Source organism: Amia ocellicauda, chromosome 18, assembly GCF_036373705.1.
Source record: "Amia ocellicauda isolate fAmiCal2 chromosome 18, fAmiCal2.hap1, whole genome shotgun sequence".
NCBI lineage: Eukaryota > Metazoa > Chordata > Actinopteri > Amiiformes > Amiidae > Amia > Amia ocellicauda.
In genome coordinates this window covers 15,432,110-15,450,343 of record NC_089867.1, presented here as the reverse complement: position 1 = coordinate 15,450,343, position 18,234 = coordinate 15,432,110, and the positions used below count along the sequence as shown (strand labels likewise).

The following is an 18,234-nucleotide window of genomic DNA, read 5'->3' as shown; positions in this document are numbered from 1 at the left end:
TTCCCACTGGAGAGAGACATTTTTGGCCCATCTCCCCAACGTGGGACCTGGGTTATGGGGTGGATTGAAATGTAGGGAATCCTGTGGTTTATGTTGCATTGGCTTGTTGTTATTTCCCAACAAAATAGATCACAAAAAAGAATAATGCATGTACTGGATATGACAATTCAAGTCTCTGCTAAATAAGATATGGTATATACTGTAGTGCTCAAATCTGCTATGTAAACAAATGGTTAGATGATGACTATCAGAGTAGTATTATATGTACACAAACTATATTATTTATTAGATTTATTTATTTAAATCAGGAAGAAAATGCTCTTGAAGGTCAAATCTATGTCAAAACCCTGTATGTCAACAATGTGCAGAGTGATGATTTTAATTTTCCATAATGACAACTGTTACCACAACCACTGGTGAATTACAAAGTAATGGCTTGGCCATTTAGCTGGGGAGGCCTGCAGCATTGCTTATTATCTTCAGTGCTGTCATTACTATTATCCCTTGTGAGTGCAGCTCTAATGAGCGCAGAAGCATTAGACCACGTGGGTGAGGCTGGGGTGAGACACAGCCAAGGGAAACACACAGGCCCAGGTAAACACTGGGGTCTGACACTTCTACCTACCAATTAAACCTTGGCTTCACTTTGTTTTTCACAATAACAACAGGGAAAATCAAAGTTTTGTTGCTAAATGAAACATTTTACATTATAAATATATATGACAGGTGACAAATGAATGGAATAATCTGAATAAATGAGTGGAGGAACATAACTAATGCAGATGCCTCCAAACAGGTGTACTGCATGATACAATTAAGCAATTAACATCCTATAATGCTCTGTGGCATGAATAAAATGCTGAGCAGGCCCAGTTGACCTCGATTTTGGATCAAGGTGGCAAGAGAAAAGGATCTAAGTGACTTTGAAAGAGGGGGCCATTACTGGGGCACCATAGGCACTGGTCTACAGCGGCTCGTGGTGCCCAACACCTTATTTGGACATATGTCAGTTTGTCCTTTAATTTGTCACCTGTTTGTACGTAAACACACATTTTAAATACATATTGCATAATTTAACTTGCAACATGACCAAAAGAATAATAGTATTAATATGAATGATATTACAAGTAAGTGAAATGAAAATGACTAAGTGTTGAAGAAGAATGAAGAAAAAATAAGAAGAATGAAGTGGATATTGGCTATTAATTATGATTATTATTAATCATCAGTGTCTATTGGCTATTGATTATGAAAGTACCACCATGGTTTTGGAGAATATCAGTCTTCTGGGGGTCATGAATCTTCCATATTACAGTCAGAAAATGCTGTACAAGTGAATCAGATTTAATTTATTCCGTTACCCAGACTGCAGTGTTAATACTGGAATTTGCCAGCAGGAATCCCTGGAGGAAGTATTGTGCTTCTTTCTCTCTGTTGTTTTCCGAGACGCTGGTGGCTGTTACCCTCTGCACAGCAGACAGACTTACCGAGGATAAGTCCAGGTGCAGAATGAAGATATCGCCGGCTGTATCAGTGGGAGAGTGCTTTCCTTTCAAAATTAGACTGTCATTATTTGACGGATTTACAGTTCAGATTCACACAGTGAGGAAAATTAGGGGATTTTCAGTTGCCGTTCCAGTCAATTTAGATTCTTGCAGCCGGCCCTAATGGAGAATTAGTCCACATCACTGCATTATCAATGATGGCAGGTTGATGGTAGAAAAACTGCACCTGCTGAAGCTAACTTGTAAATATTATCCAGAAAGTTAGAAACTCGTCTCTGTTTGTAGGACTATCACCTTCCACATACAGATTCCTTCCCTTGGAACATGCATTGTTACTTATGTGCAATTAACCTTGATTAATGGCTGCAAAAGATGCTGCTGAATACATGAAACTGAAATAATAGGGAAAGGTAATATCAAAGACATAATTAAATGAACATTGTCCCCTAGCTTTGTCTTCTTGGGATTCTTGTATTTCAATATTTCATAGCCAGATAATTTATTCATGAAGATATCTGTTTTAAAGTTCTTACCAGTTCTTTCAGCAAGTGCCACTGTATGAGCATGGTCACTTTGCATTGTGTGACACTAAACTCTGTGTCCATGCAATCCTGGGCTGTGCATCCATGCATTAGTCAGCTATTGTTCCAGTCAGGCTAATAGACAAGTCCCTCCTTGCCTGAGAGCATTGTAACCATCATTTCCTGCTACTGTGTGTTGTGTGTCTCTCAGGGTAAAACATCAAATAGTCAACCATATTCCCTTATGTATTTATTTTGAATGATGTCTGTTTGTATATGTATGTTTGTGTGTTTGACACATCATTTAAGATGATCTTTTACAGCACAGGTAGTGAACGTAGCATCCAGGTTGTCTTTGAAGTAATCTTTTAATCCCTTCCTCTGGAGACCGTTTTCTGTGTTTATGACATGGTGTGTGCGTGAGCAAAACATGCTTTTCCTTGATGTTATTCTCGCCTCTGTCACCCACACACGCTAACACACAGCCTCCAACACCCCGCTGAGACAACACAATCCAGCGGGAGCAGAGTTATTACTACACTTCAGATCAAATGATCAGACATCGACAGGGAAACCTGCTGATTCAGACAGTTTCCCTTATCTTTTAATTTCCACCCACTGGCCACTAAAAGCCTCTGTTAAATGGACAGGGATACAGTCCATTGCCTTTGTTTATTTATTAATTAATTTCTATTGAAACAACTCCATTCATACAATCGTAATGTGTTGAGAATACATGCCCCACAGATCTTAATTAAAAAACAAAACGATCTTTAAAGATAATAGTAATTAATGTAATTAGATAATGACTGGGGGTCGGGGAATGCTTAGCCAGGTGACCAAATATCTTTTGGACATCCCTGAACACACAACTGTCTGTCACAGAAATGTGCCAAATGCTTTAATGAGAGTCCCTTCTCCTGAGTTTAATCTCAGAGCAACATGCTAGGCCAAAACTGTGTGTAACCCATGCTAGCAAAACGTCCTAATAGAAGAGCATTTCATTTCATAAATAAGGAAAAGCTTTGAATCATCAACCTAGTCGCATCCAATCAAATAAAGTATGCCTGTAACACTTTATATTACGGTGTCATAAATAAGTGATTGGTAAATAGTTTATAAAACAGTTAGGAACCATTCATAATTCAATTTATGTATGATCCATGACCTTTATAAGATATGATTTATCATGTATTTAAAACATAATAATGAAACAAAATTGTGTTTGGGGAGATTTATTATAAATGATAAATCATATCTTATCAAGGTTATTGATTATTTATAAATTGAATTATGCATGGTTTCTAACTGTTTTATAAACTATTTACCCATCATTTATTAATGACACCATGATTACCAGTATATCAAATGTAAAACAGTCCAGTCAGAGAACTTTTTTATTTGAATGTGGATGTGATACACATTGAGCAACAGGGGTCTCTGGTTATATAAGCTATTACGGAGATCAGGATCTTCAACAAATTCAGTTAAAATCCTGCTGTGTCCTAAGAGGTGTAAAAAAAAAAACACAAAGAAGAAAATAATAGGGTTCAAATGTGCAGTGGAATATATTTACCACTGTACGAACATGAACACAGCTGCCTGAATAACGGGGGGGGGAAACAAGTACATTCACTAGACGGATGAAATGTTAGTAATATCAGGAAACAGAATATACTGCTACAGTGAGCATAGCTACTGGAAACGCACGCATTGTACGAACTCAGACAGTCATGTTCAGGGGTTCAGGAAAGGGGAGATCACCCACCGCCTTCAGACAACACAGGTCAGATTTCCCTGCGGTCAAAAGCATACTGACCGGAGGAGAGTGTATTTAAATACACAACATACTGACAGCATGAACTGGCAAGGGCATTGGGGCAGTAACAACAGAGGAATACTAAACTGTTAACCTCTGTTTATTTAATATTACTAGGAGCTTTGGTATGAAAGGTTGCTTTATTAAAATAAAGAGGAAATCTTATACACACACACACACACACACACTCACACACACGCATTTAGTGGAGGAAATATTAAACAGACCAGATCTCCACAATGTTCTCAGTGAGGTCTTACCTTCAGTGAGGACAGAGAGCGGGGCAGAGGCACAAAGCAGCAGGCCTGTCAATCGCACCGTCAGGGAGGACATGAGCCGGCTGTTTAACTGTGCAACTTTACAAGCTGCCCCTATGAACACACTAGGAGACGTCATGGCGTGTCCTCAACCAGCTCCTCGTTATGCACTTAGAAATTATGGCCAAGGTGTGAGGAAACACAAAAGGTGTATTACATTTTGCAGAGTAAAATACGGTAAATGTAAACATTTGTTTGATTGTTGTTGAAAGCCTCCTTGTGCGTTGGTCTTTGCTGTGATATACCAGTGTTTATTTAATTTTGTGAAGTGCATCGCATATATTGCAAAGAAAAAAAAAAAACGAATTTGGATATTTACCTTAAAGTAAGTAGGCCAATATGCTAAGAAAAGAACCGGATTTTGGATTTTGCAATACTCAAGGTTTTGGACAAGAATAAAAAAGAAAAAAAAACTGGTAACGCTTAGTGTTGTTTGCTTCCTTTTGTTTGTGAAGAGTATATTATTATCTTCAAAATGAAAGTAAAAGTGGCCATTGCAATTGACTTCAATTGTATTGTTGGCCATTTGCTAACAAGACATTGAATGCACTCATATCTGCATTAAATACATGTTCAGGACCTGAAAATCTCTTTGATGCTGATGTGTGCATTCTTTTACATATGAGTATACTTTTTTGACTGGGTGTAGGAGATCAAGTTGAAATAATTTCCTTTGTTAAAGAACACCAATTTATTTACATAATACACATATGTCTAGATGTTATCAAACTCCAGCCTACCCACAGGTTACAAAATATAAATGTAGTATTTAATGGTGAATGAGAATAAGAAGCCCCTGGCACAAAGAAAACGGACAAGTACTGGGTTTGTATATTTTGATTTATCAGTGGCTTACATTCTTAATTTGTTTCAAGACCTTTATAAAATACATTTATCAACACAACGGTTTATGAAAAAACATGTATCCTGGATAACTCCAGCACATTGTTTCAAACTGGTAGACGACCATTACATTTTGCTGTTTGATCATAGTACAGCTTTCAATTAAACACATTGTTGTCCATAAAAATGTTAGACATGGTTAATTTGAATCAGATAGATATTTGCTTATACTATATTTGAATTTCATATAAGAAAGACAATTTGGTTTGCATTATGTCACGTTGGAACTAGTTTATATAGTTTAAGCAAACCAATACATTTTAAACATGCAATTATTTTCCAAAGGTTCAAACACAGTATAAGAGAAAAATTTTGAATACATGTTTATATATGTTTACAGGTCTATATTTATTTTACTTTATGTTATTTATGTATTTTATTTTGCTGTACATTTGTTGTATGTTTATCACTCTGTAAAGCGCTCTGTGGCTACCCTGTGAAGGGCGCTATACAAATAAAAATTGATTGATTGATTGATTGAATATAAATGCTCAGTATTGGTGTTTTCTGCAAAATATTTTAAACTAGTTTTAAGCAAAAATGTTGTAATGTACTGTGGTTGTAAATGTGTTTTTCAAATAATATTTGGAGTGAGAAGGTTCTTCTTTTCCCAGGAAGATTTTAAACATGTCTTAAAACAATGCTGCAAACAGTAATATAAATATTAATGCCATCATTTCCATCGTTTTTAAGTGGGTCAACAGTATGATTTAATTATGCTTGTAGTTCTTCATCTGCAATGTTTTCTGGAACTACTATATTGTTCTTAGTTTGAAGTTGTAGGGGGACCAGAATCATCAATACCAAACTGTTGGAGTACATTGTTAAATATATCATTGATACTGGACTAGGAATTCGATTAATAATTCATAAATGCCAAAGCTGCAGAGGAGAATAGCCATTTTGAGTTGAGAGCCCATGGTGGTTCCACTGACTAACACACTCTGTAACTGATCGCTGAATCCGTGGGAGATAGACAAATGCCCCTCATTATTTGCATCCAGAAGGTTCTGTTGCTCCATGAACCGGAAGAGATTTCGGAAGTGTGCAGAAACGACTCTATTGAGTTCTGCCCATGAACGTTCAATTCTTTGGTTGTGAACGCTTCTTCCAGTAATAAAGCTACCTCGATTAAGGCCCCTTCTTTCAAGCATAAACCTGGCAACTTCAACGTTTTCCACACCATGGTCACCCCGTACTCTTGATGGCAGACCATATCTTCTAACACCTTCTTCAAATACAGTGTTAACACTTGATGCTCTGTTATTGTCGAGGCAATGCAAATATATTATTGTACGACTATATCCCTCAACACAGCCATGAAAAACCATTCTCCAGGCCATCAGTTTGTGATTGCTGTCTATATGCCTGCAATAAAATTGAAAATGTAGATGTTAGGTATTATAATCAGAGGAGGAGAAAAGAAGATAAGCCTTATTTTGTCACAGGATCAGGGATGAAAAACACTTGAAAGAAGGAATTCCTTCATACCTTAATAGAGGTAGCTTTATTACTGGAAGAAGTGTTCACAATCAAAAATGTTAAGTTTATGGGCTGAACTTAATAGAGTAGTTATAGCACACTACTGCAATCTCTTCCAGTTCATGGATCAACTGAACAGTGTTAATCAGTGGAACCACCATGGGCTCTCAACACAAAATTGCTATTCTACAGCGTTTGCATTTAGTAATTATTATGTATATTATCTCAATGCAGTGTAGTATTGACCAGTTTTTTTATAACCCTGGTTCTATATTACCCCTTTGCTGGTTTTTGTTCCAAATGAGCTCTCAGTTACTTAATTGAACCCTACTTTGAACACAATTAGTCAACTCAGAGCTTTTGAATTATTTTTACCCCCTAAAGAGTTGGATATTTCTCAAATTATGTCTAAAATGATAATAATTAGTCAATTAATTAATAAGTAAATTGAAATATTCAATGTTTTATCAGCAAAACATTTAAAATATCTAAGAAAACTGTTAGTAATTAATGAATTAATTGAGCAGCTCAGTTGGAACGAAAGCCAACAAGCACAGGGATACTGCAGTTAACTACTAGTTCAACCGCCTCATTATTAATGTGTGTTAGTGCTCCATTGTGGGTTGAATGTGTAAGTAGGAGGAGGTCATATAACGTTGTTTAAGTTGTATACAGTGGTCTGTGAGTGATTTACTTTTAGCAATATGTCAATGTATTACTATTTATTTATTCGGAGACGCCCTTATGAAGAGAGAATTACAGCATATAATAGCAATTCAAAAATGCAATACATTATAAAATTACAGATCAAAACATACAATTACAGGTTCAAAATTACACAAGTTAATACAGTTAATATATATAATACTAAAGTTAATATCTTAGATTGTAATAGCTAACTTGCATGTAAATAAAGATTCAGAACAATACTCGCCACAGCTGGTGTGGGTATAACACATTGTAAATGGGCCTTCTGATTGCTCGCCTCCTGCGGAAAGCCCTGCCACCTGGATCGAGCAGTTGAAGACACGGACACGGAGGCCACCAGATCTCAGACTGCCTGTTACACGAGTTGCCCCTGCATTAGGTGTTTGAGACAGCATCTCTGAGACAACACTAACTGATAATCCCAAACCATGGACAATGCATGTTGTTCAATACCAGTTCTTAGTCTATGACGATACACTGTTCTCCTGTTAATTCCAAAATATCTGGCAATGTTTTGCCAACTCAGTCTTAAAGACACAATAGTTTATTTGTTCTGCTGATATTTGAAATCGTGGTCTTCAACGTCTTCCAGATTGATGTGTTATCAGGACAGAAGAACTATGGCAGGAAACTCTTTGAGTTGTCAAAGACAAGTAGTTACTATACAATTGCAATATTGAACTGTACATATTTCCAGAATTGTGAGCAGCTCTTGTGTGCCAGAGCCATCATGTTCACAGCACACATACAGTACTGCACTGGTAAATGTATGTGTGCTGGTGGAGGATGAAGTTATTGGTCAATCTGGACCGCCGTATAGCTGCCAGGTACATTCTCACTTCTATAAATATTCAATAATATCCTCGTTGTTGGATTGAACTAAAGGTACAGCAGAACTTAGTATTAAAATACAAATAAATTCAAGGCACTTCTTATTTGAAATAAACACACCCGTGCTTCTGCCTCTAATCTTCAAAATGGCAGATGTATAGCAAACAGCTTTCAAAAATAAGGGTGATTAATAATATGTCTGAGTATAGCATATCTCAGTGTGTAGTGTATGCATCTCAGTATAGTTTGAGCGAAAATCTCACTGTATGCGGACGTATCTCACTGTATACATTTCAGTATATACTGTATATGTAACGGTACTCTTCTTGCGTTGTGTATTTTCTTAATAAACAGCAACAGGAATCCAGCATGTATCACCAGTCATTGCTTTATTGGACGATCTGGTCAGAAACAAAGGGAATGCAGAAGACACGATGCAGCCACAGATCATCACCTCTGCATGCAATACACTACAAAATACATGAGACTCCATTACTAATATGCATGCACAAACACCACATCTCATGCAACTTAAATACACAAATCTGATCTTAGGAGTATACTATTACATGTTTATGTACAGTGCCTTGCAAAAGTGAACGCAACGCTGCTTTGGCGCTTGCAGACTGGGACGATTCTAACTTAAACACCGCCCCTCATCAGCAACCACACAAACCAGCCAATAATGCACAGAACAGAAAATCCCATTGGTGCAAAATACAGTGACAAGGGGAATCACCAATACAACCCTGTTACATATGCGTCTCAGTATATAGTGTATGTATTTCAGTATAGTGTATGTACCACAGGGTGAATTATGTCCCTAACGGCGCTTCATAGTCATGCAAATGTGCATGTAGGGATCGTGTGGATGTTTGCAGGGTGAATTGCAGCCTCTTTCTTCTGTGATTGTTGTCACCACCCTGTTGTACATTGCAGATGGACTCGACTAGGCTGGGAGGACAGTTTAGACTGATATTGCCATGCAAGTGGATTTACTTTTCATTTGGGCGTAAAGGCAGTCATTGTTTGTTACGGCGTCTCTATGTAAACCGGCACATAAGGGTGCCAGAGTCTGTGAACCACGGCTGCAGCACGCATGCGTCTCCGTTACACGAGTATCGGCAATATCCGCTAGGCTGCCATCGGCGCAGTTTGCGTGTGTGTTGGACATCCCTCGAGTCCATGCTCATGTATTGCACTCGTGTCTGCGCGTTAAGGACAAAGCAGCGAATTCATAGTAAAATGTGTCAGATACACATCTGCGCCGCATGGGGTCTGTAATGGACCAGCCTCGGGAGGGCGAGTGAAATGACTGACGTGGGCAGTTGGGGGGTTTCCCGCGTCACCCGGGACCCCCGTCAGATCCCCGAGTGGTTTTCACGTCACTGATGGAGCAGCAGCCGTGAATGTAATCTGTGCGTTTAATGAATTAGGATCAGCACCGGCACTACAGACCCACAGCAACATAGAGAGCACAGTGATAATAATAATCAGATGGTTATAGTCATTTTTAGGACTGGACATCATTTAAATCTCATTATACTTTGGGCAGCTAGGAGACTCAAATGTTATAAAAACAAACAATGTAAACACGCGCATGCGCTCTCGCTCAGTCCCCCGGTTTGGAACGCTGCGGCTCAGCAAGCCTTCGTTATGACGTAGACAATCATCGTCATCGTATCCTGTATTACATGTGAACAGTAAACAAGAAGACACACTTCATTAGCTCTGTTGAGTTGAAGACAGCAACTGCTCTTCAGTCGGTAAGGTTGTATTGTATTTGTGTTGTGTTTGTATATTCATATTCATGTGCAGTGAAGACATTCTTTCAATAAAGCAACTCGGCGGTCATTGGTGATACTATTGACAGGTTTACTCTGGAGCTTAACATTTGCAATGCAGTTTACAAAGCCAACTGTATTTGGGAAATAAATAAAATGTATACAATGGAGTGCAAAGCATTTGTAAAACCAGATAGGAATAAAGGTTTAATAGTTTAATTTGTACCAGCTAGGGCACAACCCGTTATTATTAGCAGGGGGCATTTAAAATGTGTTTTTACACACTTTATGAAATTCCAAATATAAAATCAATTTGAATGAAGAAAACATGTACACATTTATTTACATTTCATTTAACATATGTATCATTTGTTATTCATTGTGTTAATGGGTATATCACTTTGATTTAACCATTAGTCAGCTGGTTTAATTGGTAACATAACCTGTTTGTGTTTGCTTTGCTAACCTGTCTTTTTCTATTGTATTCTGCAGAAGAATTGTAAAGGGGGCAGTGGCTGAAATAATGCATGATCCTGCAGTGAGACGGCCTACATACATACAGACAATCATGGGTATTGGGTAACATTTATAACTACGTCCATATATATATGTCTGTAATCGTACTGCTTCCATAGTGATAGCAGTCTGTGTCCTGCGATGATCTTTGTGGGCTGAATGTCTTCTGACGGCCTGATGTGTGTCTCTCTTCCAGTCGGCACTCCCACCGCTAATCACGGCCGAGCAGACCAGGCATCGGACCCCCGTGATGCACGTGTGTTGGCCGACCTGGAGGACTGTCTCCGGAAAACTCTTCGGTTCTTTCGGGACAAGATCGAGAACCCTGAGGTGAAATCTATAATTGCATAGTACACAGTCTGAAAGAACCTTTTTGATGTATTTATATTTGTTTTTTAAATGAGTATATTATACACATGCAGATATAGTTTCACTTGACTGTTTTAAAGAATGGGGCTCAAATGAAGTCATCTACAGTTAGTATGAGTCTGTTCGCTCCCAGCTCAGTTCCCCTCGGCTCTTTCCACCCACTGAACACCAGCACAGGAGGTATCAGTTCTTTCTTATCCTGCTCTCGCCACAGGTGCCTTTCGAGCATTGGCAAGTCATACGCAAGGCAGTGGAGACTGTGGACAGGAAAAAGCCGCTGTCTTGCCCGCTGAGAGTGATGGCTTCAAATTGTCACTGTGGGGATCTTTGAGAGCGTCCGCGGTGTGCGGAAGCTGAGTGTCCGCTGCGCCAATCAGGTACGTCATCCACAGCCCGGTCACACTGTCCACACCCGCCCACAGGACACAGACTGTGTTTGTTTGCTGATGCACAACACGGCTGCCACTGTCGAAGACCAAGCGAGTCCTGAGGGATAGAGCCTGTGGGTCAGACCTTTCCCCTAAAGAGCGAAGGATGCTCACATACAAAACACGGACACCATCTTGCATAACCTGCTGTGTTTTCTCCTGCAGACCCAGCTCTACAGGAGAGTGATTCTCTTCTATGGGTTCATAACCCGGCGGATCCCTGAAGAACAACTGCGGGTATACCTGAGGCGCCACATCCTGCCCAAACTGCGCCCCTTCTTCACCTCCAAGGTAGGCAAGATACGCCTTAAACAAGAAAGAGTGTGATTGTCCACACCTGCCTGTTCATTGCCGGTGACGGCCATCAGAGAATGAGATGCTGTGTCTTCTCCTGCAGGACCTCACAATCAGGGCCAGTGTGTGTTTAAGCGTGAGCATCATGGCCCAGGCAGTCAGGAAAGCTGAGGTGTTCTTTCCACGCAAAGCGGAGGTGCTCAACGTGTTGATGGTCAGTGGGGTTTCCTTGAGTTCTGGATTTGTATAGATGCTTGTCTGAACAAGTGTGTTGTGTCTTCAGTGTCAGAAACCCATTTTCTTCCCCTGCACACAGAAATACATCAAGGATCGTCCCACGGTGGCTGCCAGTCCGTTCTACTGCCAGCAGGTCCTGCACGCCTGCATCCGTCTCAGGTAACTCTCCCTTAGAGACGCACCTTCACTGCAGCCGTCCAGCTTTCAGCGCCGCACACGGCTGTGATGTGTTTCGACTCTTGATCGGTCATTGTGGGTCAGGGTCTGATTCAGCTGAACCCACTGGAAACACCTCTGACTGTAAAAACACTCGATATGTGCTGTTGACAGATCAGCCCCACAGTAGCTGTGCATAGAGAGACATGACCTGAATCACAGCTGCTCTTCAATGATGAGTGTCTGATGGGTTGCATCAGATCAGTAATCAATTTAAAGCAGCGTGGATATGATGTTTATGCTCTTGTTTCCCCAGCCAAGTGGGACCCTTCTTTGGAGAGAAACTGGCCCGTCTTGTGTGGCTGTGTGTCAGGGCAGTCTTGAGTTGCCCCAGCGAGGCCGTCGACGAGGCTTACTTCGAGGTAGGATCTGTGGAGGCTGTGGCCCACTGTCTTGACATGATGACTGGGGACCTGCAGGACAGTCCTCATGCACACTTCATCCTGTTCCACTCATTCTATTCATCCTTTAATACTGAAACACGTCCAGAGCTGAAAATGACTTTTGTGAGTCGTCAATAATAAGTGTGATGTTGGTGAATGAACAATACTATTCAATCATCTGTCCTAAATCTCCGGTGAGAAACATGGTGCAGAAATGGGAGTCCAGGGAAGAGAGATCAGCCTCAGAGTCGTAACAGAAACGGTGAGATCAATATAACGGCATTAGATATGATCACAAGTGTTCAATTTAAAGACCTTCCTTAAATGTGTGTCACACGAATACTGTGCCGTCATTGTATCTAACAGCTTGTGTCTGTGTTGTGTAGGAGGTTTTCTCAGGCGACACATCCGGCCTCTTTGCCCTGCTCACAGCCACGCTGGCTCAGGAAGTCTGCCTCGTAACACTGGAGGAGCTGCTGGAGGTCAGCCATTTCACCTCGCCTCACAGCAGAGTGACCGCTGCGCTGTCGGCTGTCCGAGAGACTGGACTCTTGTGTTCTGTACACATTACAATAGGACAACACTTGATGCTGAGCAAGCACCTGTGTCTAGAGATGCCATTGCTTAGTGGGGGACAGTGATGTTTAAAGACTCCTTCAGTGGTGCTGCGGTGTTCCTACTTTCCAGCACCGTTTTGGATCAATGTCACATCTCTGTGGAAGTCATCGTTTGTGTCCCTCCGTCCCATAAAGAGCCCTGGCATGAAAAGAACGTGAGACGAATTTGGTGAGATTTAAAAAGTGTGTTTATTCAGGTCTAGTTCTGCTTGTGTTCACTCCCTCTCTATTGCATCACTCCCTCCTCAGCCCCTGCAGTCCGCCTGTTCCTCTCCATGCGACGTGACGAAAGTGATTGCCATGACACTGGTGAGCGCCGTCCTGGGCATCCACAGGATGGAGAGAGTCTCCCGGGTGAGTCAGCTTTTGTCAGTAAGTGGCGCAGTGTGCTCATGTTCACATGTTGATACTGGGACACCAAACTGGTTTTGTCATTAATCTCCGGGTGGCTGTTCTTTCCTGCAGGGGTCAGGGATCATCCCGGTCGCCAGTCTGCTGGCCTCACTCGTCCCGAAATGCTGGGACCCAGAGCCGTTGGTCGCTCAACAGGCTGTGAACAGCATCAAGATGACTCTGGACATGTGGCTGTATTATGAAGGTAACGGTTGCTATGAAGTGAGCAGCTCAGTGTGTGGGTGTGTGTGTGTGCGCACCTGACAGTGTACCAAGCCTTGTCTCTCGGCTAAACCTTTTTCTTCATTAAAGGTGGTCACATTGACAAGGAGAAGAAGCACTGCATAATCATGTGGATTAAGGACGAATCCTCGGGCTCGGACTCCTGCATTGCTCTTGTCCAGGTGAGGCCTACGTCCAGCCCTGCCGCCTCCACAGCGGGACCACGGTCTTCCTCCCACAGAGCCCGGAGTCACACGCTGTGGGGCGTCGGTGTCATACTCATATTGTTGCCCAAACCCAGGTGATATTGAGTCCTTCAGTCTTGCTTTCCCTCTCCCACACCTGGCCCACAGAGAGGGAGAGTAGAGGAGCCGTGTCACCTCAGGGGTTTAAGAGCGTCTACCGTGTTGATGACCGAGAGCTGAGTGTGTCTCTGTGTTTCAGATCGTCAGCGAGTGTCTCTGTCCCCGTCAGAAGCAGACTCTGGTTCAGGGTCTGCTTATTGGACTCCAGGACCCCCAGCCCAGCTCTGCCCAGGCCTGCTGTGCTCTCCTGTGCCAGCTCTTGAGCTCTCACCCCGATGAGCTCACTGAACTGGTGAGTTAGAGCGTCTGTTGCGGCTCTGAGCGTCTCTATAGCAAGTGTTTCTGGACAGGAAGCTCAGCTCCTGCCTCCCTGTTAGGGAAGAAGAGAGCTGTATGATTCATAATGTAAACCAATGGATGCACAGTGTTAGATGTCAGTCTGTTACCCAGAGAGAAGCGTGTGTGAAGTATAAAGTGTCCTGTGTTCGTGTCTCCAGGTCCCTCAGGTGCTCCAGGCGTTTCTGGGCCTGTCCGGTGCGGAGGATAGCAGTGAGCAGTGAGCATTTAAAACATCATCCTAACCATCCTGTGAAGAGCAGGGATATGATTCTCTAAAGGAGCAGACATGTTTGGAGTCCCACAGCTTGTCAAATGTTTTAAAATGCTTGTGTCTGATGTCCTCACGTGTGTCCACACAATGTCCATGTGCTGTTCGGATCATGAGCTCAATTCTATAGAGTGTCGGCATCTCTGTGCTATTGAGAGTGAGAGCCAGTTGGTCATGGTGCGGGTCGGCACACACTGAGTGTCTGCTTGTGTTTTCCAGCACCATTCGGTACCAGCAGTGGCGCCGGGAGCTGTGGGGGGCCATCGGGAGCAGCAGTCTGGGCCCCTGGACGTTCAGGGCGCTGGTGGATAAGCTCCAGTCGGCGACAAGAAGTCAGGCCTTTGTGGTAAGTGTCCAGAAAGCCCCACATGACTAGGACACGTACAGAGCTCTCCCTCCAGACTCTGACTCAATCTGCTTGTCTTTGCCATTGTCAGGCCTGTGCTGTACAGGATGTGGTGGCTGAACTCAGCCTGGAGGCGGTGACGTTTGTCGAGGTATTTGCTGCCCTGCTGCCTCTCCTGGGTGCTGAGGATTCAGATGGAGGCTTCTCTGTCCAGGGGTAAGAGCGTGTGTGGGGAGCCAGGGCTCACCCTGAGCATCGCACCAGAACAGAACCGCTCCCCGTGTCACGTGTCTGTGTTTATCTCCGCTGACGCTGTCCCTCCCTCTCTCCAGCTTTGTTGTGGAGTGTCTGAAGGTCCTGCTGTCCAGAGCACAGCTGAGCGAGGTGGCTCTACAACAGGACTGGGGCCTGATCCGGGAACCAGGCCGGCAGCCCGAGGGGATGTTCCAGCTGACCAGGTACAACGAGCCGGGGCCCAGAGCAGATCCAAAAACCTTCTTCACGGGTGTTCATTATGCAAGATTAATACGGCCGATAACTGTGCATAGACACCCTTATAATCAACCCCCAGCAGGGAGACATTGATCTTTAGAGAGAAAACTTGCAAAATCAGTGAGTTGGCAGCAAAGCAGGTGTGTAAAGAACGGACCCTGATCCTCGTGTTGTTGATCCACAGGGCTCTGAAGACGCACGCCGCCCCCGTCCTGCCGGAGGTGGTGCGGCTTCTCTGGCAGCAATACGGCAGTGCAGACCGAGGCCAGAAGATCTGCATCGCTGCCTTCTTCGCCGCAGTGAGTATCACCGCCCGGGACCATCATGTGATCCTATCATGCGTGTGGTCCAGTGAAAGTCCTGTCGTCTCCAGAGTGTCTCCAGACTCACCCGTCTCTCTTCTCACGCCTTCACGGCTTCTGCGGCCGCCGCACCTGTCCGACCACTGTGTGGTGGCCACGCAACTCTCACCAGGATGAGCAGTTTTGAAGATGAATGGATATATATGTTTTATTGTGTTTTCATAAAAAAAAATGTTTCTCTCATTCAATTGTGTTTATCTAGCACATATATTTGACAAAAGCTTTGTAAAACAGAATGGAATATCTCCAGGATTGAACACTGCAGTCCTGTCCCATGTGGAAGATGTGCCTATTTATAATATATACTCATGCGGCTTCCTCAATTAAAGAAGAGGATGTTATACAGCATTTCCATCACTGGAGCGGATCGAATCCTGATCTTTCTGCCGTTGAGATTGACAGGTCTATGCTTGTGTTGCAGCCGGACTCGGAAATCCATGGGGCCACCGTGCTGCTGCTGGGGCAGCTGGTGAAGGTGGCTTCTGTGAACAGATCTCTCCAGAAGCAGTGCCACGGCTCGCTGGCCATGCTGCTGCTGCACCTGCAGGACCCGCGCCCGGCCGTCTCCCAGGTAAGTACACCGGGCCGCGGAGACCCACCGTGTGTCTTTACCTCGGTGGAAGTTTTGGTAGCCAGTAGTTGTTCAAAATCGTGCTCCAGGGCAAACCGTGGGGTCGTCAGCTTGACAGGTTTACAAACATAACTGTGTGGAGTGAAAGGAAGCGAAAGGAAAGGGTCTCTTTCTCTGCTGCGTAAACTATGAAAAAGAGGTCACCTTGATCTCAGGAAGGGGACGAGTGGTTTCTCTGTGGACGGCACCGTGTGGAGATTGAGTATGAAGACGGAACATGCCGGCTGACGAGCTCAGAGCAAAGGAAACCCAACAGCGACTCAAAGTGGTCTTCCTCAAAGTGTTAACCCTTTCCCTGCGGTCTGGCCGGTGCCTGAATGAACGGTGTGGTGTTGTGGTGTCCCCCCCAGGTGTGCCAGCGGGCCCTGCGGCAGTGTGCTCCGGCGCTGGGTTGCCCAACTCTAACCGAGCTGATCGAGGTGCACCTGAGCCAGGAGACCTTGGACTTCCCGTCCTTCGTTAGGGACATGGCCGCTGCGCTGGTGAGTCACCGTGGGTTCCTGATGAGGTTTCGCTCCTTGTGCGTGCCGAAGCATTCCAGCCTCCCTGTCTGTACACCGCCTCTAGTATCTCCTGCTGAACCCTGTTATTGTCCCCGCATTGAGCATGAATCTCCGGCGCGACGGCCGTGTATCGACGCTGTGCCCTGCGTCTCTCTGAGAGCAGCTTCCCCCAGCTTCGCGCCGCCGCCGCCGCCATGTTCATCAGTAAGAGAGCCAGATAGCTCTGTCCGCAGTGCTGCTGTTTTTATTGGCGAGATTAAGCGTGTCCTGTGCCGCTGTCCCGCTGCGTCTCGCACGGCTTCTCACGTGTTGTTTTTCCATGTCAGGGGCCCTTCTGGAGAACATGGACAAGACCATCTGGAGCTTCTGTGCCTCGAGGAAACTCAAAACAGGTACCAAAGGGCCGTGCTCTCGGTTGCTGTGATACCAGAAGTTTCAACACTTACATAACATGAGAGAATGACAATGAGGAACTTCATTTACAACAGAAACAATCATCTGTGTCTCCTGCTGTCAGCCCAGTTGTGTGATGAAACGAAAGCTTCGATGGACCAATAAAATAATGAAATAGTCCCCAATGAAACCAGATACGCCCTGGTGACCCTGATGTGAGAAGCTTCTGATTTGAGACCCTCTCATTTATCCGTGTTTCTCTCCTCCCAGCTCTCTCCGCCCTCCTGAAGGACTCCGACCCAGCTTTGGAGCTGCAGAAGGGATCTACAGTGGGTCAGTCCAAACAAGACCAAGATAAAACAAAGCATCAACCCCTCCTGAGACACATGGAAGTTACTGATGAATCTAAGGGCATTTATCTCGGAGTCGATCCGGCCCCTCTGCATTCTTCAGGATGTCTCGCGTGCAGGGAGCAGTGGGATGTCGAGAAGATGTCAGTGAGGAAGACACAGAGGCGCTGATAATATCCACTGCAGAGAGTGATCGACGTTCTGACAGATATCAGAAACTTGCTGTCGCTGGAAAAAACATCAAAGTTTTTAGAAACTGTTGGTCCCCCACTCGAGCATTTCACACGGGACAGCGATCTTGATCTCGGCTGGGAAAATTGTCGTCGCCTTGAGACTGAGAAACAAATGGACTGTCAAGGCAGGCCAGAAACCCGTCTGGGACCCGCTGGGATGATTTAAGCTGAGAGCAATGATGAGAACACAATATTGTGTGCTGTTTTACAATTAAAACGAAGTCCAAATATGAAATGACGAGCGCTCTTCATTCTCAGAGGTGAAGCGGTTAACCTGGGCTGCAGGACTCCAGCAATAAGGCTCACAGTGGCACTTTTAAACCTCCATTCCACCAGTGTGTGTAGATATCATGTGTTTAAAGTGACTGGTGGTACAATGTGTATATAAACACCGAGACTGAGCCGAGACACAGCCGGAGCACCGGGGCGCAGACAGCACAGCACGGCCCAGTGAAGTACAGTAACAA

General features: G+C 43.9%; 1 protein-coding gene and 1 long non-coding RNA gene across 2 annotated transcripts; both read left to right on the top strand.

Annotated features, from left to right (window-relative positions):
* Positions 1-11,201: 11,201 nt before the first annotated feature.
* On the top strand, positions 11,202-16,575 carry LOC136714111 (maestro heat-like repeat-containing protein family member 1). Its single transcript, XM_066691417.1, has 17 exons — positions 11,202-11,234; positions 11,349-11,474; positions 11,581-11,691; positions 11,794-11,873; positions 12,187-12,292; positions 12,700-12,795; positions 13,180-13,284; positions 13,396-13,528; positions 13,636-13,727; positions 13,990-14,142; positions 14,348-14,406; positions 14,677-14,803; positions 14,895-15,019; positions 15,136-15,261; positions 15,480-15,594; positions 16,079-16,228; positions 16,444-16,575. Exons 1-17 carry the CDS (start codon positions 11,202-11,204, stop codon positions 16,573-16,575), a joined length of 1,869 nt encoding a protein of 622 aa, XP_066547514.1.
* A 64-nt stretch (positions 16,576-16,639) lies between these two features.
* LOC136713739 (uncharacterized) lies at positions 16,640-17,997 on the top strand. The gene is made up of 3 exons (XR_010804974.1): positions 16,640-16,770; positions 17,118-17,183; positions 17,455-17,997. It is a non-coding gene; the product is annotated as an uncharacterized LOC136713739 (long non-coding RNA).
* The last annotated feature ends 237 nt before the right edge of the window (positions 17,998-18,234 follow it).

Coding starts and splice junctions, on each gene's coding strand:
- LOC136714111 (XM_066691417.1), top strand. CDS start 11,202: ATGCACAACACGGCTGCCACTGTCGAAGACCAA. Junction 13,285..13,395: donor GGATGGAGAGAGTCTCCCGG/GTGAGTCAGCTT, acceptor TCTTTCCTGCAG/GGGTCAGGGATCATCCCGGT. Junction 14,143..14,347: donor CCGATGAGCTCACTGAACTG/GTGAGTTAGAGC, acceptor TCGTGTCTCCAG/GTCCCTCAGGTGCTCCAGGC.